Raw genomic sequence first — 22,744 nt, forward strand, 5'->3', positions numbered from 1 at the left:
ACCTTTCTTCTACCAGTCTTACTTTCCTGTGGCTAGAAATTAAAGGATGATCTTACAGATGTTGTAAATTAGTCAGCAGCAGACAATCATTACTATGCATGCCGCAATAATGTTTGGAAGTTTTACATGTTTTCCACAGCAAACCACTGCAAATTTGATGGTTTCACATATAACTTTTTAAAATTGATACAGGAAATTAGTTTGCATTTCTTTAAGAGACCAAAGATATTGTCAGTTTTAAAGGTAAAGGTCATTATTATATGTTCACCAAAAATACTGTGTTCTAAACAGTGTTTCAGCCTTGGGCTAAATCTGTTTAATTGACTTCAGTAAGGCTATTGATTTATTGAAACCAAAGCTAGAATGATGATTCTATCTACCTTCAAATAGGTATTTCTACTGCAGACCTCACACAGAGCAAAGTTTTACCATCCTACTATGCTCAAATAGCATGAAACTTAACATAAAAATATTGTACTTGATTTTCAGATAATTTATTGAGTCCCATTACCTAATCTTTTGATTAGTTATTATATGACCAAGACACATTCCAAAAATTGAGAGCGGGATTAAATTCCTCCGACTAAAATCAAACCCCTTGTGGATGGCAGCTGGTCAGGAGGATTAGGATCCTTTTAGCTTTAGCTGTTAAAATGGAGTCAAGCATTTTTTACTTGACTATAACTGGGCAATTAAATGCATTTTCCACAAGGAAAAATAAATTAGCTTTTGACTTTTTGTATTTTTTCTCATCATGTGCACTGGTACCTTCCAATAGAACTATGGCAATATGCCTGCATCAGTTGTGGGGTTAATTCAGTAAACAAACTCAATATTTACCTCTTTGATTATTGTCCTATGCTTCATATACCACTACCACCAACGTATCCCAGTACTTGGATGAGATTAGCTTAGAGATGAAGACAGGTGATTCTAGTGGACAGAAGAAAGCACTTTGAAGAGTCTGCAAACATGGTGTAGTTTCCTTGGTGGTAAATACACACTCAGAATAGGGCAATTCAATCCATAGATTAAGAGTGCTCCTGGATTCCTCACTGATGCTAAGCTCTCACATGTCAGCATCCACAAGTTGTCTAACCTCTGTGGTTGGCTAGGAGACTCTGTTCCATCATGGTGAACAACGGCCTGGTCTTTGTTATATAGGCCTTTGTCACTTCACATATGGACTACAGCAATGCAATATACCTAGGCATGAAGCCATCAGCCTGAAGGAAATTCCAACTGGTACAGAATGTGTACTCAGCAGCATGGTCTACCATGCGCACATAAGACCTATCCTCCACTGGTTTCCTATAGAAGAAAATGAAGTTCAAGATCATGGTTGTTATCTTCAAGGCCCTCAATGACCTGGGTTCAGCATATCTAAAAGGATCAGCTAAAATTCCTGGATGAAGACCATGGCTGACAACTCTGCTCCTCAGGCATAATGAAACTTTCTACTATAAAGACAAAGATCATCTGTGCAGGAAACTGAGCTTTCTTGGGGATTAGTCTGAGACTGGAACGAACAGGAGGAACTAAGGGCCAACATTAATCTCACCACCTTTTACTCCAAGTGCAAGGTGCGCTTCAGCTTTACCTTCTCTCATACAAACGCGTATCAGTGTGTACACTTAAAAAACAAAACAACCCCATACCAAAACAAAACACTACACCGCACACACAATTTTCTTATTGTGGAAAGGACAAGAGAGAGAGCCAACTACACGTGACAGATGTTAGTCATGTCGCTTAATGCGCTGCTAGAGGGCACTCAGATACTATGATGATGATGATGGCAATATAAGAACTGTACAGAATAGACTATTTAGGGTCTGATCCTGCAGACTCAAACCAGAAAAACTCTGAAATTAATGAGGATTCTACCAGAGAAGGCAGGCCAAGTACTGTTCTACTTACTGACATTAGTGGGTCCAATTGAAGCCAATGGGACTACTTTGAGCGACTGCTTGTTTTGGGGGATGGATCCTTTGGCAGCACATGGAAGGGCTGAATAGGGCATGATTAATTTCATTTTCCTGAAGAGGGTCTGGCTTTCAAAAGTTTGAGAAATGCTTAATTCAAAAATAAAAAAAAATGTAGATTTATTCAGAATTAGGATTGCTGCAATTAATATTTTGTATGTGATTTTTAAAATGCCATATTATTGCTAATATTTTGTTTGCCAGATTTAAAACAATAAAAAAGCACTCTCAGATATTTGGGAGCAAAGTTATGTGATTCTCATTCAGAAATAAAGTGATGAGTTCAAAATTATATTACTGGCCTTAGGCATTCTAGATGATTGATGAGCTGTGGAACAATAATTATGAGTCAAATTATGGGCCAAAAATCTCCATGCAAGTTAAATTATTTGATTTACCTAGGGTAATTTAGCAATATTACTGCATGTTTTCTGAAAGGAACTAATCAATGTTGTTACAGTAGAATGAAACATCACAGAGTCCTTCACAGTGTGAAAAACAGTAATATCAAATCCACTCTGAGATCTGAGAACTTGCACAGTAAAAGAAAGGTTGTATAAAATGTTTGTAGCATCACTTTTTAAAAAATATGTATATTAGAATTGTTTATAATTATGCTAAATCAGTAATAATGAGATGCTGTGCTTTATGTTCTATAAGGCCTGATCCAGCTCACAATAGCTTCAGTGAATGCTGGATTGAGCCGTAATGTAATTTTGGGTTGAGAGATCGAAAAGCAAACCCTTAGTACCCTGTGGTTTACAATTAGTTATGAAGTGCATAATATTACAGACTAATAGTGAAGAATGTGCTGCTTTCTCTTAACATTTATTTTTCATGGTATGCTGACATTGCACTCCCCAAGCTCTTGTGTTTACTTATACAAATTATGAAGCCTGGTGTAGTGCTTAAGTATTAAGGACAAAGTTAAAATTGAATAATAGGACAAACTGTATGTTAAGGAAAAATTCATATTTTCTATTTCATATAAACAGAAATTACTGAAAATCTAAGGTTTTCTCTACCAACAGTTTACATTGGCATATGTATGAATATAATTGCATTTAAAAGCAGAAAACTCAGAGGAATCCCTTGAGAATTCCACCATAGGAGGTTCAATAGTAGGCTCACAGTACAATCCAAAGCCTGCTTATTTTATAAATACCTGGAGATTGTTTTTCTAATGTGTTCTGACTTTAGAAATTTAGTTTTCAATCTTTAGGTAACTCTTAATCTGAGCCTCTTATGCAAGTAATTTAGACTTGGAAGTTGTATTTTTCAGCATCACCTATAAGAGAAGTGGACATAGGGCCTGTTCCTGCAGCCCTCGCTTATGCCAGTAATTCTTATTTATGTGAGTATTCCCACTGATCAAGAATTACTCACACAATTAAGAGATTGCAGGCTTGAATAGTGGGAGTAAATTAATTTTCATTTGGAAAGAGAAGCACTTGTTAGTACTCTAAAATCTGATGATTTATTGCACGTGATTCTCTTTCATAGTATTAATTTTTCACTTAGCATGGTGACTTAAAATATGGCACATTTTACTGATTCATAACTGTACTGGTTACATTAGCATGATTTACTTACATTATTTCAAAGAATCTTTTTGTATAAGACAGGGAAGTAGGTCATGTGTTTATTTGTCTCTGGTTTGTGGCTTGCAGATATTTTCTGTTACCAACAACACAGAATGTGTGAAGCTACTGGAAGAAATCAAATGTGCACACTGCTCACCACATGCTCAGAATCTATTCCATTCACCTGAGAAAGGGGAAGAATCTGAAAGAGAACTAGCTCTTCCCTTCCTGTGCAAAGACTATTGTAAAGAATTCTATTATACTTGCAGAGGTCAAATACCAGGTAAAAACTATAGCAAAATAATGGACTAAAAAAAGATGTCTAAATTTAAATGCTCTCTATTGCTTAAGAAATCTGGGATCAGATTCTGCAGTCCTCCATCGGGAAAACCCCAGAGACATTAAGAACTGTAGAATCAGGACCATGAAGGTAGATCTTTCCTATTTAAGTGAATATTTGGGTTTTTTCTTCCCAGCCTCCTCTTGAATTTCTAGAAAAAACAGTGACATATGTTATAACTTTTCAAATCACCAGAATAAGTTATTCTCTGTATTGAAATTTCACTTAGTTCACCCAAAGCATAAAAACAATTAGCCAACCATAATAAAGCTCTTCTAACTGATACATTGCTTTTAAAGTGAAAGAAAAGAGAAGCTGTAGTATAGTGTAGGTAGTATAAAGATGTTGAATATTTAAGGTGTCCTTTTCTGGTTTGGTAATCACATACATTATTGTTTTTAAACATATGCACCAGAATTGAAAGCCCACTGAAATCAGTGGGAGTCCTTCCACTGACTTCAGTGCCCTTTGAATCAGTTTCATGATGCTGTTAACAACATGGGACCAAATCCCGCTCTTAACTGACCCTGAAGGGCCCTGCCATAGTCACTGGGTTTACCTTGGCATAACTGAAAGCGGAATTTGGCTCATGGTGCCTGTAGCCATCACATAAATGTCATCTTTACACAAGATTGACAAGATGCCCTGCAAAGGTAGTTGCATTTTAAATAAGTTAAAATATTGTCTTAAAAGATTATTATGTTAAACAACATCATCAGTAATTACAGGACTAAAACATTTATATAATTATGATTGCCCTTTCTTCAACTGTTCCTCTCTCCTTATCCAAACACTGTTGACACCACAGAAAAAAGTTGAACTAGTGTGATTTTTTTGAGCAGTGAAATTTAAAATAAAATAATGTAGTTCTGAGTTAGGTAAGATCATGACAAACTTGCGAATAATCATTTATAACATGAACAGTTCTGTAAAACTGTAACATAAAACATCAGAGCTGTGTAATAGGTATGGCTTTAAGTGGGCAATGCTTTTATTGCTTATGTACAGTATGTACTTTGTTTTCTTTGAACTCCCAGGGGCACGGGACTTTTCTGTAGTGTTCTCTTATTGACTTGCAAAAACGTTTTGAATAGAGTTGATTTTTCCCTTTGGTGTGGTTTAACATGTATCTAAACCCATTCAAATATGAAAATATTATTATTGTCTTTATAAACTACAGAGATGTTTCTAAGGCTTTCTTAAACCAGCTGTTTCTTGCTCTTTATCACATTCCCCAGAGCAAAGCAGAATAGATCATAGTTGCCAAGACTGCCTGCTGAGCAGAGATAACAGAGTAGATACTGTAAACGTTTGGCCCATCCTGGAAGCCACCACAAAGAGTATTTTTTAAATACAAGTTTGTAACTAACCCAAATGATGAGTATATTCTGCTGAACATTTACATCATCTTTTCATTAGAGTCTAAGTTTCTGAGAAAAATGCTCTGTAGGGAAAAAAGTTAAAGAGGGAGGAGGGGATAGAGAGGGAATGGGCTGAGCAGCACAGGAGCTACAGCCTCAGGATCCTCACTCCCCAGATCAACATATGTGGTGACGAATGACAAATTTATTTTTCTACAAAGTTTGTGTATATGTAAAACTGCTGAAGTGCATCAAGATGTCAAGTGCTTTTTTGACCACCCAGGTTGCCTTGAAAGATAACCAGATGAAAGCATAACTTTAGCACTGGACAGAGCACTGTGCTTTGCAGGAAAGAGCTTACAAGCTAGCTAGAATAGGATTTTTCCTACATCAATCATATGCTAATAATCATTCTAAATACTTGTTCTGAGAGTGGGCTACACTAACAAAAAGTTGTTGCATACTTATGTCGGACAGGGTTAATTGATTTGTTTGGCAGAGTGGTCATTGGCACATGTATTAATATTTCATGAAGGTATTGAGATTCAGGTCACACTTTTGTGGAAAGTGACCTATAGAATTCTAGAGTGTCCTTCAAAATATATATGTACATTTAAAAGCAAATTCATAGTTCATTTGAGTTTTATAATCCATGTGTGAGATCTGTGTTTCCCATTTGAAAGCTTTACAAACTTGACTAGTATTGAAAAAACAAACAAAAAGAACTCACAACCTATGCTTCATTATTTAGATTGCTTAACATGAACTGCAAATATCAGAGGGGTAGCCGTGTTAGTCTGGTTCTGTAGAAGCAGCAAAGAATCCTGTGGCACCTTATAGACTAACAGACGTTTTGCAGCATGAGCTTTCGTGGGTGAATACCCACTTCTTCAGATGCAAGCTTAAGTATTGCAAGCATCTGAAGAAGTGGGTATTCACCCACGAAAGCTCATGCTGCAAAACGTCTGTTAGTCTATAAGGTGCCACAGGATTCTTTGCTGCTTCTACATGAACTGCAAAGAACAAGCTCCTGTGAGGCAATGTGGCTTGGAGGAATGTGCACAGGGCTGGGAGGTAAACAGGCCTAAGTTCTAATCATACCCCTGCCAGTGACTCACTGTTTGGCACTTAGCACATCAATTAATTTCTCTCCCTCAGTTTCTCCATCTGTGCAGTGGGCAGAATGCCACTCAACTACATCACAGGGGAATTATAAGGAATAGTTGGTGATGGCAAACATGTTTTTACTCCATAAAGTGATATAGGAATGATAAGTATTTTTTTATTGACTAGAGCTGGTGAGCAATTTTTGGTTGAAATGAAATTTCAACTTTGGAAAAAAAACATTTCTTTTTGTTAAAATGTAGTTTCATTTTCAGACCAGCTCTATTACTGACTAGCATCAGAAATCCATCCACAGTTCTCTCTCCATCTGCAAGTCAAAAATATTAGAGGGTATTTAGCCTTATGGGACTGATTTGTTAAGAAATACCTATGAAAGTAGTACATTTTCCCCACTAATTATGAGCTTGAGTTTGTATTTGTATGCATTCAAAATCCCCACTTACTTCAGCAGGAGTTTTGAATACACAAGGAATGAAGGATCGGGTCCACCCCCCATTTTTGCACAAGGTCAAAATATATATAGTAAGCTGTATACAAATAATACTTGGAAAAGTTGTGTGGATATGTACTACATGAGGATGTAAAGAATGGTATAGAAGCTCCCTATTTTATCTCAGATGTCTAATCTCATTTTAGCATCTGAATTTTACATAGAAGCTCAGTCTGAGTGCGTGTTGGGGCACTGAATTTAAGTCTGTTAATGTAATTTATTTAATTATTATGAATTTTAAGTTTTGTAAGGTGCTCTTAGATCTTGAGATGGGTGGACCTATTATCTGTTTTTCTTACATCTAAATAAATAAAGGGAGGATTTATTCTCCCTTCAGCCAATAGCATAACTTCCATTAATGCCAATGGAAGCCACATGCACTGAGGAAAAACCTATCCCTGTCTCCACAGCCACAGAAGGTTCTGACATCCAAGCCGGGGAAGGATTTTGGGGTAGTCAAATGTAAGGGGAAGAACAATGGCAGACTAGGGCTAGGGACAGCTATTCTATTGCTACACTATCCTCCTATTCTCCCCTCCCACAGAAGAATAGATGCATTAGGACAATGGAGGCTGTTGAAGCCTGAACTGAACCAGCTCTGTTACTGACTAACACCAGAAATCCATCCACAGTTCTCTCTCCATCTGCAAGTCAAAACTATTAGTAGGTACTTAGCCTTATGGGACTGATTCATTCACAGAGTGGCTCCACAACTGCTCTATGGCCTGGGGAGAGGATTCTTTTCCATTCTTCCACAATGTATCCTCAGTGCCCAAATCCAGTAGCCAAGCTGAAGATTTGCCACAAATAAGGGGCCTACATCCCTTCTTTGAATTAGAAATCACATTTTTCTTCACTTTTGAAGCACCAGATGGTATCATGGAAGCAAACTGACATTAGCTGGGGTTCAACATCTTACCTCTTTCCTTGTGCCCATTATTCTTGTTTTTAACAAAAATTGGTTGTGGTGATTGTGTGCAGATCCAGCTCCAGATGCTACCAAAGTCAGAATCTAGAAGTGGGTTTTTAACCAAGTGGCATTCAAACCAAAATGGCAGAAATGCTGGGAGAATAACCGCTCCCTGCACTGTAATTCCAGGAGTACTTTCATAGTTATTTGGTATTTGCTGAAAAATGTCAAGGGCTTACAGTGTGGCTGTCTCTAGTGGAGGCTGCAACAGTTCCACACTGCTGCTGGGTGTATGCAGGCCCATTACCACACACCTGAAAAATCCACTGGGATTAAGTTGTGTGACCACCTGACCTGGTAGTCTCCAAAGGTTTCAGCAAGGGAAGAATTTGGCTGGAGTCACCTCACTAACATAGCTAAGAGTTGAGGAGAGTGAGGTGAGCATGTTTTTTGTCAACAATTTCAAATGTGAAGCTAGAAATCTGGTCACTTATGCCCCCCATAACTTTTCAAAATCCATCATCATGGAACAAAGAAACCACAAGGAAACAGAACAATATTTTCCCTAGTCATTAAAAATATATATATTCTCTATCTCAATGAAGTTAGCAGGAATAAAGTAATTAGGTCAGATACCCAGGTGGCATAAATCAATGTAGCTCCATTTAATTCATTGGGCTAGACGGCCCAAGAAAGGGGTGAGTGGTGTGATTTCTGGACTTGACCTACTCCAAGCATGGTACAGGCCCAAGATAATTTACCACAGGCTCCCCATGATTGTGGTGGGTAAAGGCTGGAGCCGGATCAGAACCTGACTCAATCAGTCCACTGAAGACTCCTCTTTAAAGTTACAGAAAGGGAGAAAAGGCATCCACTGAACAAGATGCCAAAGGAACAATTTGAGATGTAGGAGTAACCAGAAAGTGATGAAGGTTACAAAAGGTGAGGAGCATGGTCAATGGGTTGAAAAGTAGCAAGTTAGGTTGATAATAGTTGGAGATATAGTAGAAGATTTCGTCAGGAAGATGATATTAGGGACTTTGGTGAAAGCTGTTTCAGTGGAGGGAGAAACCAGATTAAGAGTCTAGAATGGAGCTGAAGAAGAGGAATTCCAGACAGCAGTTGTAGAGAGGATGTTCAGTGAGCTTGGAAATGAATGGGAGAAGAGAGAATGTAGTTGGAGAAGTAAGTGGGGTCAAGGGTGATTTTTTTTTTATGAGGATGAAATTAGAGCATACTTTTAGCGTGAAGGGAATGAACCATTGGAGAATGTTGGATTGAGAGAAAATGTTAAAAAAGGAGAGTGGGGAGTAGGGAGATCAGGATGGGAAGAAGGGAAGGGGTTGCTGGGGCAGTTGGAGCAGTTAGAGGAGGAGAGCAAACAAGAAATCTCAGTTTTGGTGATGGGGGAAGGAGAGATGGTGATTTGGAGGAGGAGTTAGAGAGAGAAGAAGGGAGGTCCCATCAAATCTTGTTGATTAAAAAAATCAGTGACATCCTGACCTTAGAAAGGTGGGAGCAATGGAAAGGTTTAAGAGAGGCAGCTGTGGTTGCAACTTTGCAATGGCAGAATTGAATGAGAATGCAGAAGTGGTCCTTCTTGACTAGTGAGATGGAAGAGCTGTAGAGGGAAAGAATGAATTTGTAGTGGTAGAAATCAGCATGGTTGTGGGACTGCCATCCAGGATGCTCAGCTGGATGAGTTCAGGAGCAGAGGAAGTTGTTAGTGAGTGAAGCCAAGGCTGAGGGTTGGCTGGGTGACCTTGCAATGGGAGAGAGGCTAGAAGGAGTCAAGGGTGATAAAAAACATAGTGAGATAGGGATGAAGGGTGAGATTGGGGGGAGGAGGAAAATAGCTTCTGAGCCTGGAAGCTCCAACCTTCCCTAGCAAGTTTTGGATCCAGATTGATTCCCAAATCCACATAATGGGTTTAGATCTAGATTTCTTGATCCCTCAACTTCAGGGATATACAGACTGGGAACTTGAGCTCAGATTCCTCTCTATTTTTACCATTCATTTTTCAAATATAAAGAAACATAATGCCCCCGGGATCCTAGCAAAACAAGAGAGACTTAAAATGAGCAGAGAAAATTGGTCATTGCCTGTAAGGTTCTTTAAAACCATAGCAAGAGATACAGAAATTCAGAGGGCCTTTACAGCCCTTAGGCATAAACCCCAGAGAAGTCAGTAGTAGTGTGCTTTCCTAAGAACAGAGTAAAACTGTAGGATTTTGACCCCTTATTTAATGTAAATATTTCTTTATTGAGACAGTTTGCATATCTGATCTAGTATATGTAATATATGGCAGCGAATTTTTTTAAGTAAATGCTTTCTTATTACATGGCAGAATAAAGCTTAAGGGCCAAGTTCTGCCTTTTTATGCATGTGCCAGACTCCCGTTGAAGTCAATTCGAATTGCACAGACATCCAAAGATAAATTGACCTTAATTGGATGGAACATATACAGAGTGGGATTTTGAAAAGTGCTCAGAGTTGGCCTAACTCCATTAATTTCCATGGAAGTAGTTAGACCAACTCTGAGCACTTTTCAAAATACCACCCATTATGCACAATTGGAGTTGTCCTTATAGAGGCACCATCCTTTTTTGACAACTTAGCAAGTTCATCCATTGACACTGTAGAGTTTCAGAGTTCAGTTCAAACCCCAGTTTTTAAAAACAGAGTTATAGAATATGAAAAAGGAATGGGCTTGTTGAATGGCAAAAACAAGTTCAGTACATTTCATACTTGCTTACATGCTAAAATACTTCATGAGACAAATAGCCACAGGCATAAAGTCAATCACTTTATGTAAAAGTAAAGAACATTCCATATGGCATTGGCTAAATGAGTTTGCATCTGACTGTTATTAGAAATGAACATATACTGGCCAGTGTGATCCACACATACTCCCATTTATTCTTATTGAAGACAAAATTTCAGAACAAAGAAATGTGTCCTTAATAAAAATGGCACATTACTACATGCTCAATTCCACAGCTCCAAATGTCCATTGCACTTAGCTTGATTGTCTGTTGTATGTAGAGAAAGAAATCACTAAGAGCTCGGTCGTGCCCTCTGAAGTCAAATAATTCAACATCAAGATTCTGGATTGGTTTTGGGTCTAGCTTGACATCTACAGAGCCTTGGAATACTGTTCTGTGTTTATGTCACAATTAATCTTCACTTATTCCATATGAAAATTATGTATCTTATTTTCTCATGCATTTCTTGTGCTAGTTCCTATAAATTAGAAACAGCCACTAGCAACTGATATTTGCTGAATCTCCAAATTCATGCCAATGAAACCTTCATACCACAACACACAATCACGTGTTCCAAATTTTATTTTCTATTACCCAAAGGCAGAATTTGGCCCATTATTTGGAATGACCAGGATATTATTTATTAAAGGAGGACTCATATGAGAAGAATACATGATTGTGAGTTGAAGTCCAAAAGTTTTATTGACATAAGTTTGGGATAACTGCATTACTTACAAGTGGAGAAGTTATATGAGAGTTATGCTGATGATCCCAACTGAGTGCCAATAAAACTTTTATACTATATACTGCATCATTATTAATTCTATATATACCATGGCCCAAATCCTGACCCATGCAAAGTCTCCTTTTGCATTGCTCTGGCAGTGCAAAGGGAACTTAAAGATGTTCTAAACCAGACTATCTTGCTGATTTTATTCAAAACCCCACACACTCTATATAATGGGCCAAATTCTGCCTTCTGATGTACACGTGAGCTTGATAAAGAAGATTAAAAATGGGTGAAACTTACTAAAAATAGGTCTATGGGTAGAAAGTAATAGTCTTGCTGTTATTGGAATGTATTAAAAAGTCAACAGCAGCACTGTTCTTCCTCATAGATCTCTATTTCTTTTCTTTCTTTTTTTTTTCTTCTGGTTTTCAGACTCCTTCTTTAAATAACCCCTAACCTAAAGAACTCCTTTCAGCTAAAGACAGTTTACAGAACCCATACACACTTGCTTTAGATAGGCTACAAGTATAGCTACAAAAGAGGATGAGGCACTCCCTCCTCTTAGGTGCTGGAGAGTGAAGAACTAGTCTGTGATATTGAACCTCAGGTTCTCCTGTGCTAGGGCAGAGTACTAACCACAGAGCTCTAAGAATACCTGAATATAAATGAAGTTCTGTTTTATCCTTAGTCCTCTCTTTTTGAGACAACTCCTCATGCACCATTTATACTGACTGTCTTTTGGTGCCAATGCTTCATGAAGTTTTTAAGATATTGATATGAAGTTTTTACACCCTTTCATAAATCAATGGAAAATACCATCATTTATTTGATTGGCAGTTAGCAACATAAAAACAAAATGAAAACCAGTACTCTCTAATATAATGTTGTTAAAATAATAATGCTAAGGGTCAGCTGTAAACCAAAACAGCAAGAAAAAGTTAAGTTAAGGCTGCAATAGCTTGAGCTTTACAACACATTGTCCTTCATTAGTGGGGTCTGCTGACTTCAACAGGTGCGTGGCCACTTTAACTGAATTTTCTCTCATGTTTTTATGACTGACCCTTAGTATTATTTTAACATAGTAGTTTTTTGCCTGTTTAATTACATTGCAAATAATGGGTGATAGAAATAGAGAAGAGTAAGCCACAAAAGGTATTACTCCATCTATCTGTGTTTAAAGACAGAACTTTGTTTAAAGTGCTTATTTTTCCACTCAGAATATAACCCATTTGAACATTAGGTTGAAGGCACAAAAACCTGCAGCCTTGGCAATACACTAAACACTTGTATGCTCTCTTACATTTTTAAGGGTTTCTCCAAACTACAGCTGATGAGTTTTGCTTTTACTACGCAAGAAAAGATGGTGGCTTGTGCTTTCCAGATTTTCCAAGAAAACAAGTGCGAGGCCCAGCTTCTAACTATTTGGACCAGATGGAAGAATATGACAAAGTGGAAGAGATCAGCAGGTTCATAAAGATAAATGCTGTTTAATCTAAAAAAACTGACAAATCTTTGTGGTTTTCACAGTGAATCAGCTCAGTCTGTGCTTATGCTCTGCAGCTGTGTGCTCCAGATGTTATTTTCTTTTGCTGCTGTTTAAGTGCCTTTTTTTTAATCACATTAGCTAAGATACTTTTGATATGTAGGTAACCAATAGAGTATTATGAGCCAGGCTTCTCTGTGATTCATATGTATTTCATGTGTGTCACTTTGATCTGAAATTTATTACTAATAGTTCACAGCAGTATGGAGGTTCTCTCTAGAATAATTTATTAACAAATCTGTTTTTATGCATATGGCATTTTTTTCTCTTGTATATTTTCCACTACTGTGAATAAATTGGATTATGTTATTTAAGTATACTGCTCCAAAATAAGGAAAATTTTATCAAATTCTGAAGTCATTGGGATTTGCAATGCTTACTTTAGGAGAGAATTTTCCTATAAAAATTTTACTTTCCTCTCTGTGAATTTTGCTGTCCCTCCCCTGGCTCTCAGATCTCAGGCTACTTTACTTTAACTCCCAGCTATATAAAGCCAAATTTTGCTCTTGGATGTACACAGGTTACTCTCATTTACTTCAGCAGGAGTGGCCACAGTGCATCTGAGGACAGAATATGGGCTTTAGAATTATCCCTGTAATACCACTTTAGGAACCTTGTATTGTAGTTCTCAGGGGCAATGTTATGTGAAAGTTCTGTGAACTGTATCTATTGCAAAATAATAATAATAAAAAAGTCTCACTGTTTTTCTCTGATTTCTTTAGAAAGCACAAGCACAACTGCTTCTGTATTCAGGAGGTTGTGAGTGGTTTGAGGCAGCCTGTTGGTGCAGTGCACTGTGGGGATGGATCACATCGTCTCTTTATCCTTGAGAAGGAAGGATATGTGAAGATTTTCACTCCTGAAGGGGACATAATTAAGGAACCGTTTTTGGACATACACAAGCTTGTTCAAAGTGGAATAAAGGTTGGAATTCTTTTTTATTTCTCTCTCAACATCTACTTATATTTTAATCTAATTATTTATTACCCTCCCTGTATGTGCTATTCATTTAAAATCAAAACCATGGGGAGCATCAGCAATTTTTTCAGGAAAATATTTTAATTTAAGGAAAAAGTATTCTACATAGAAGATAAGGAGCAAATATGAAATATAGTAGAGTTCCAACTGATAAGGAAAGGGAGCATAATGAAGGAGTTTGCTTTCTTTGGTTAAGTAAAGGGGAAAGACATGATTATAAGAACTGTATTCAGTGCTTTTATTGTTTCCTCCTCTTGAATGTACCGGAGGATGTACAGCACCATGATCACAAAGTTATCTCCACATTTACATCATTTAGGCCTGATTATGCTACTACTGAAGTTTGCCAAACTTTGGCATTGACTTCAGTGGGAGCAGGCATGAGCCATTTAAGGAATTATTCCCACTTGAATCTTTTGGTATTACCAGTGGTTATTATAGAAGCATACAGAAGGGGGAGCTCTCACCACACCATCCAAGAAGGAGGGGGAGCTATCCTGTGCTTTTTAGCATAGGGGGAGCTGTGCTTCCCCTCCCCCTTCCTTTAATCCCTGAAAACTACAAAAACTGCCCATTGTCTGTGGTATAATCTAAAAATGTGCAGCACGCAACCTGTACCCTAAAAAATGTTATTGCACCTCTAAACGTATGTCTACAGATTAGCGAATTTTTCTAGTGCTGATCAAGCTCTTATTAAAGCACTGTGCACAAAGACTACTATTGACTTTAATGGGAGCTGGAATGGGGCCCTGATGATTGGGTAATGATGTGGCATTATTATTCCTGGAGATGACGGTTTTCAAGGCAGAACTTCTAGATACGACAATAAAATCATGGGATAAGTAAACTTAAGAGAATCCAAAGGCTACCAGGTGATATTTTAGTCAGAACCCATCTATATTTTATTCCAATATTTACTTATGTAAATGTTTATGCTGATAACTCAGCTGAAATCCTACTATGCGATATGTAAAATTGGAATTAAGCTTTGTAATCAGGCTTTGCATCAAATAACTGCAATCTAACTTCATAAAAAGCCTCTTTACCTGAAATAACTCATGGACTTGCTTCAGTGAAATGAAAAAAATATAAATATGAAAATGAGCTATGTTTATCTAAAGTATTTATTACATGATAAATAGGCTTTTTGTGCATCAGCTACAATGCCAACAGGCCGGTTTCAGATAGACCTTTCTGAGAGAGTGTTTGGATAATTTTGGGTTTGTTTTGAAACAGAGGAATAAATGCAAAATACAGTAGTTTCTTTCAAACAAAGAACTAATTTCTATGATTTTGTGATTTATTGAACCCTTGCCTTTGTGCCTATGTGGATTGCCTTCAGCTACTGAGCTCCAAGACAAAAGAAGAAATAAAGACAAAATACACAACAAATATAAAAGGAGCATGTTCTGGTGTGATGTGGTGTTCTGAGTGTCCTTACACATCATGGCGATGGGCATCATATAAAGGCCTAGTTGCTGTTAACAGAGATATACTAGACCAGGGTGGCCGACCTGAGCCTGAGAAGGAGCCAAAATTTACCAATGTACATTGCCAAAGAGCCACAGTCATACTTCAGCCCCCCAGCAGCTTCCGCCACCCTCTCCCACCCACCCACCAGCAGCCCCGCCAATCAGCACCTCCCCTTGGTTTTCAGGAAGTGCTGAGCACCCAGCAGCTCCCACTAAAAATTAATGGAAGTTGCTAAGTGTTCAGCACTTTGAAAATTAGCCCACTTATTTAGGCATATAAATACAGATTTAGAGAGACTAACTTTAGACTCCTGATATTTCAAATCTTGGCAAAGCGTTTATAAGTCTGAGTTTGGGATGGCTGCATTACTGATGAGTGGTGAAGTAAATACATGTGATGCAGTCAAATGTACATGATAACTGCAATTTATGACATAGTTCTGCAGTTTATCACATGGATATCACCAAACCATGTGTTGTGAATACTCACACAAGCACTCCCATACATCTCTTTTCTCATATATACTGTATATACACACATACTTCACTTGGTTCACACAGGAACCCTCCCAAGCAAAAAAACAATGAGGAGTCCGGTGGCACCTTAAAGACTAACAAATTTATTTGGGCATAAGCTTTCATGGGTAAAAACCCCACTTCTTCAGATGCATGGAGTGAAAGTTACAGATGCAGGCATTGTTATACTGACACATGAAGGGAAGGGAGTTACCTTACAAGTGGAGAACCAGTGCTGACAGGGCCAATTCAATCAGGTTGGATGTGGTCCACTCCTAATAATTGATGAGGAGGTGTCAATACCAAGAGAGGGAAAGTTGCTTTTGTAGTGAGCCAGCCACTCCCAGTCCCTATTCAAGCCCAAATTAATGGTGTTAAATTTGCAAATGATTTTTAGTTCTGCAGTTTTTCTTTGAAGTCTGTTTTTGAAGTTTTTTTGTTGAAGGATGGATACTTTTAAGTCTGTTATAGAATGTCCAGAGAGATTGAAGTGTTCTCCTACTGGCTTTTGTATGTTACCATTCCTGATGTCTGATTTATCCATTTATTCTTTTACATAGAGGCTGTCCGGTTTGGCCAATGTACATGGCAGAGGGGCACTGTTGGCACATGATAGCATATATCACATTAAGGCAAAAGTTGTTACTGGGAATTCTAGCAAATCATTATGGGTCAGCATGTGTTTGCATATGTCCTAGAAATACTGCAGCAGTTAGCTATTGTCTAATGTTGAGACACATATCTTTAATAAGCTAAATTAAAGGTGTTTAAAAAGGTAAGCAATGAATAGCCAATTCTAAAGCACAAACCCAGACTTAGCTCTTTGTGCCTACATATTGCACACAATGGAACAAATTCTCCTCTTGTTTAATACTAGTACAACTCAATTAATGTCAATGAAAAGCAGAATTTGTCCAAATAAGTACTTTAGCCCACTATTTAGCCAGTCAAATCAGACCATTAAATAATTTCAGTTAATTCCTAGATGATTTACACCTGGGTACTCTAATTTCCAACGGCTTTCTGGAGAGCACAGTGTTAAAAAAATTATTAGTGTGATACATTAGGTATGAATCACCCTTTTGTCAAGAATCCTCCCCCCCCGCAGCCTGTCCCACCTTTCCATAGTCCTGACTGACTCATTCCATTTGACCAATCTACAAAAAAGGGGAGATCAGTCAGCACTGGGAAAGAGTCACCACCATAGAGCCAGTAGTGCTAATTTAGCTGGAAGACTGGGAGCAAAGGAAAGAGAAGCAAGAAGCCAAAGACCCTCCAGTTAGAGGGAATTATGGATGTTCTAGTGCTTTCTAGTGGGTTGGGGGCTTGAATGGGTGGAGGCCTTTTTGCATTCTGCAGAGGAAGAAGGAAGGAGAAGTAGCTGGAAGCAGGACACTAGCTGATAGATGGGGAGAGGAAGGCAGGAGAATGCTTAAAATGAGAACACGCAGCTTAACTGCACTAATAGTTATATAAAACACCCAATAACTTGAAAAAGTAAAAGTGAACAAATAAAACCAAATATTCCCTAATGATTATTTTAAAACAGGAGTTCTCAAACATTTTTACAGTGTATATCATCATAACAGAACATCCCGTGGGCCACTTTCCTTCTCGTTCCCAGTCACAGTAATCACCTTCCTTCCCAGTCACAGTCACATAACATCCCTGTGGCAACTACAGACACCGTTCACATAGAAAAATAATACTGGGGATACGAATACCTGATTCTGGCAAAACGCCCTGGAGGGGAGCAATTTCTAAAAGGCTCTAACATGTTGCACTATAACTGCCCTGTGTAGACCCTGCTGGCACAAGGTATCTAGTTCATGTTAACGTAATCCCTGTTTCAATTTTTTTTAAATGCAGTTATTTCTCCAGAATCTTTACAGTCTGCATATTTTGATAATTAGTGCTTCAGGATGTTAGTATGCAGATTACTGACATAATTGACCATGAATGGCTCAGGTCTGTTGTAGCTGTGTGTGGGCTGTCTGAATAAGAGATCTCTTCTCTTTACAATACAAAAGGGGGTTAAACATGTTTAATTCTCACTAATGTAATACTAAGGGAAGCTGTCTGTGTACATTCTTGTTACAATGAACCTGATTCTCTCCTTACAGCGGTGTAAATTCAAGAGTAACTACTGTGAAGTCAATGGAGTTTTAGTAATGAGAGATCTGAATCACGCCCAAAATGTTTAGGTGCAGTGTTTTTCTAAATGACGGATTTCAGAGTAGCAGCCGTGTTAGTCTGAATTCACAAAAAGAACAGGAGTACTTGTGGCACCTTAGAGACTAACATTTATTTAAATTTAATTTAATTTAATAAATTTGTTAGTCTCTAAGGTGCCACAAGTACTCCTGTTCTTTTTGTTTTTCTAAAGGTAACATTTTGGCCATTTTTTCCCTCAAAATATCAAAAAAGCTATATTCTCACTTTTCCCATCGTTTTCATAGATCCATAGGTTTTAAAGAAGAAACAACCATTAGATAATCTAACCTGACCTCCGGTAGAACACAGGACATAGGACTTTCACTCAGTTACCTGTGCATGTCATATGAAGATTTCCCTCTGAAATGAATAAGAACTGTTGACAATTTCTTCCCCCCCCCCCCATTTTGGGTTTGGTATAACTAAGAAACAATATTTTCACTTTTTGATGAAAATGTACTGGGTTAGGCTGTGTGTGTTACATTTTATTTTTACAACCAGGGTTTAACCTCCCTGAAAACAGCAGTTTAAAAAATTTCTGATTAATTTGTATTTATATCTGAAAGACTGAGGGCCTGTCTATATACGAAGTAATAACACAGTGGACAATGGACTGCAAAGCTAGTTGAACTAATTCAATAATATCTGTCAAAGATATTGCAGGAAATTGCCATATCTGTCACTGGGATGCAGAGGAGGAAGCCCCCATATGTGGTATGGTCCCCTTGTACAAAGAGCAAATAGCCATGAACATTAGTGGTGGTCTGACTAGTATTAAGTCCCTGACTATGGCATTGGTGGTCAGATCCATGAACAGAGAAACAATGCACAGGTATGGTGAAGTCAATGACTATATTGTCAGGGAATGAGCCACACTGCCAGTGGTACAGAGTGCAGAGGTGTTTTTGCTCCTCTGATCTGCTTGGTGATCCACATAGTGGAGTTTGCTGACAGTGCCCATTTCCCCTTCTGTGAAGCAGCTAGCCTCAACACACAAATGGGATGATCTGGTGGATTTTTCACAGTCGTCCCCCTGAATATTTTTAATTTTTAAGCTCCATTGCAATCAATGGGCATTTCTGCTTAAAAATTGATGGCACAATACAGTCAAGTGTGTTGAGTGAGGGGAGTTAATTCTCAGGGTTTTAATCAAAAGAAAATGGGGGATATTATATGCACTCAGATGTGCATTATGCTAACATTATGTTAGCATAAGTACATTAAGGCTGAGTAAATATTTTATCACAGCCCAAAGACATACTGCCTAAACCTGTCTTCTCATGTGAGGATGGTGGTGGCCTGAACCTTAAGGAAGACTTCTCAAATACATAGACCCCCAGCATTCATGGGGAAAGAAAGTCCAGACCCTGGGGACCCTGGCCAGAAGCATGTTCCCAACTTGTCTCTGCACGTCTCTCAACCACTAATCTTCACTGGCAGCATGGCTGGCAGACATGTCCTGCTACCATAGTAGTTCCTAAATTGGCTATCTCCTCTTCTTGTCTTTAGAAGCCCTGGAAGGGCTTACTGCAGAAGCTGGCTATCTCCAGTATTTTTCAGGCACATTTCATTCTGGCCACAGAGTGGGAACTCCTTGGCTCTCCCACCTCTACCCACCCACGATATCTATTATGGGGAGCCTCCAGTGGGTAGTGCTTGTGCCAAGGGGCAACCAACGGACTTGGTGGCAAGAGTAGCCTATCATATAGACTCTGCTATCTTGTTCCCCGGATTTTTCAGCCCCATTTTTTGGCCTGATAAAACTGGTTTTGAGTTACAGATTAGTATTCTACATGTGTTCCTTCCAAGTTCTATAACAAGGACAAAATTTACCAAGAGAAACACGTTTTCTGATTTTTGTCTTGCATTGATTTTCACGGCATAGTTTTGTTGTAAGATTTTTTTTAACTACTAATCATCTAGTCTGACATCTTGCATATCACAGGCCACTGATTTTCATCCAGTTAGCCCTGTTTTGAGCCTGATAACTTGTATTTGACTAATGCATATGTCAAGGTTCCTTCCCCACTCTAAACTCTAGGGTACAGATGTGGGGACCCGCATGAAAGCCCCCTAAGCTTATTTCTACCAGTTTAGGTTAAAACCTGGTACTCTGCCACCACTAAGTGCTTTAACAAAAAAAAGGGAAAGACCACTTGGAGTTCCTCTTCCCCCAAACTATCCCCCCAAGCCCTTACATCCCTTTTCCTGGGTAGGCTTAAGAAATATCCCCCTACACCCCTTTCCCTGGGAAGGCTTGGTAATCCCGTCACCAGTTAGTCCTGGTGAACACAGATCCAAACCCTTGGATCTTAAAACATTGAAAAATCAATCAGGTTCTTAAAAGAAGAACTTTATTAAAAGAAAAGGTAAACTTCATCTCTGTAAAATCAGGATGGAAAATAAATTTACAGGGTAATCAGATTCAAAGAGCACAGAGGAACCCCCTCTAGCCTTAGGTTCAAAGTTACAGCAAACAGAGGTAAACCCTCTAGCAAAAGGAACATTTACAAGTTGAGGAAACGAAGATAAAACTAACACACCTTGCCTGGCTGTTACTTACAAGATTGAAATATGAGAGACTTGTGCAGAAAGATTTGGAGAACATGGATTGATATCTGGTCCCTCGTAGTCCCAAGAGCGAACACACCCAAAAACAAAGAGCACACAAACAAAAGCCTTGCCCCCTTCCCCCCCCTAGAGCCCCCCTTATTGGTCCTTTGGGTCAGGTGTCAGCCAGGTTATCTGAGCTTCTTAACCCTTTATAGGTAAAAGGATTTTGGTGCCTCTGGCTCTGCGCAGCTCCCCAGAAGTGGCCACCATGTCCATCCCTTAGGTGCAGGGGCGGTCAGGGAAGCTCTCTGTGCTGTCCTAACCCCCAGGACAAGGCCCCGCAGCTCCCATTGGCTGGAAACATTGGCCAATGGAAGCTGTGGGGGCATTGCCTATGGGTGCGGGCTGTGCGCACCACGCAGAGCCGCCTGACCACATCTCCATCTACGGGCCGGACATACTGGCCACTTCCGGGAGCAGTGCGGAGCCAGGGCAGGCAGAGAACCTGCCTTATCCATGCTACGCTGCCATCCGGGAGCCACCTGAGGTAAGCGCTACCAAGCTAGAGCCCGCACCTCAAACCCCTTGCCCCAGGTCAGAACCCCCTCATGGACCCTCCTGGAGCCTGCACCCCGCACACCCTCCCGCACCCCAACCCCGTACTCCAGCCCTGATCCCCCTCCTGCATTCCAAACCCCTCGGCCCCAGCCTGGAGCCCCCTCCTCCACCCCAAGCCCCTCATCTCCGGCCCCACCCCAGAGCCCACACCCCCAGCCAGAGCCTGCGCCCCCTCCCACATCTCATTCTCCTGCCCCAGCCCTGAGCCCGCTCCTGCACTCCAAACCCCTTGGCCCCAGCCCAGAGCCCCTCTCCTGCACCCCAAACTGCTCATCTCCACCCTGATCCCAGAGCCCACACCCTAACCCCTGCCCCAGCCCAGTAAAAGTGAGTGAGGATGGGGGAGAGCGAGTGACAGAGGGAGGGGGGACTCGAGTGAGTGGGGGTGTGGCCTCAGAAAAAGGGTGGGGCTGGGTGGGCCTCAGTGAAGGGGCAGGGCAGAGGCAGCGCAAGGGTGTTCGGTTTTGTGCAATTAGAAAGTTGTCAACCCTAAACTCAAGCGGCATTTCTTGTCCACTAATTGTCCCTAAATCATTTTTATTTTATTGTAGCATTTGGTATTAGAGGCTTTAATATATATATATTGACTATGGAGTTATAGAATCAGCAACAGGACTGCATTATAAGCCAAGCCAGGGCTGGCTTTAGGAACTGCGGGGCCCGATTCAAATACCCGGCGGCGGTCCGGGTCTTCGGCAGCACTTCGGTGGCGGGGGGTGGGGGAGAGTGTCCTTCACTCGCTCCGGGTCTTCCACAGCACTGAAGGACGGGGGTCCTTCACTCGCTCCGGGTCTTCCGTGGCACCGAAGGACCCCCCCACTGCCGAAATGCCACCGAAGACCCGGACTGCCACCGGGTGAGTAAAAAATTTTTTAAAGGCACCTAAGGCATGGGGCCCGATTCCGGGGAATCGAGGGGAACTGGCCTAAAGCTGGCCCTGAGCCAAGCAATTCAATTTCACCCAAGTGTCTGAAGTAGAAATCTGAGTGAAATGGGTATCCTTAAAACTGCCTTTGCGGCATTATCACACCAAGTTATACTGTATAGAGATCAACTTTAAAATAAAACAAAACACATAATAATCTTTTATTAGTAAGACTAATGAAAACACCAGAATAATAGGGCAAAGCCTTTGAGGCCTCTAAGAAAAAAAAGAAAACCCCAAAAGAGAAAATATATGTCAGTGAAATGATGCTGATGATAGGCTGTTAAGAATATATGAGCTAGATGATATGAATATATAAGATGATATAAGAATATATGAGCCATGATCTCAGACACCTTCTGCTATGAATCTTTTTTCCTTGTCACAATGGCTTAAATTTTAATAGAAAGTTTCCATAAATTTTAAACCACATATGCGTCTTCATTTCTTTAAACCATCAAATTACCCAGTAAGACTGTCTTTACATACTTATGATTTCAGAGTTTTTGAAGTGTGATATTCTTATAAAGTTCCTTGTAATTATTTTAATGGTCAATACTTTTCTGAAGTTGTTACAGTGAATACAAATGTAAATGTCACTTTAATTGTTTTAAGTACACATGCTCCATTTAAAT

At 39.5% G+C, this 22,744-nt stretch overlaps 1 protein-coding gene across 4 annotated transcripts in view; it reads left to right on the plus strand.

Annotated features, from left to right (window-relative positions):
- Positions 1-22,744, plus strand: part of LOC120405665 (hedgehog interacting protein) — a 106,862-nt gene that overhangs the window by 4,059 nt on the left and 80,059 nt on the right. For all 4 annotated transcript variants that reach the window (XR_005598756.1, XM_039539356.1, XM_039539355.1 and 1 more), the window contains exons 2-4: positions 3,656-3,851; positions 12,600-12,756; positions 13,556-13,757. Coding sequence is in view for 3 of the 4 variants with exons in the window: in XM_039539356.1 (XP_039395290.1) it covers positions 3,656-3,851; positions 12,600-12,756; positions 13,556-13,757 (555 nt within the window). In the remaining variant the exon portion in view is untranslated. The remainder of the gene's footprint in view (positions 1-3,655; positions 3,852-12,599; positions 12,757-13,555; positions 13,758-22,744) is intronic.

Source organism: Mauremys reevesii, linkage group 5 (assembly GCF_016161935.1).
Source record: "Mauremys reevesii isolate NIE-2019 linkage group 5, ASM1616193v1, whole genome shotgun sequence".
Classification (NCBI taxonomy): Eukaryota; Metazoa; Chordata; order Testudines; family Geoemydidae; genus Mauremys; species Mauremys reevesii.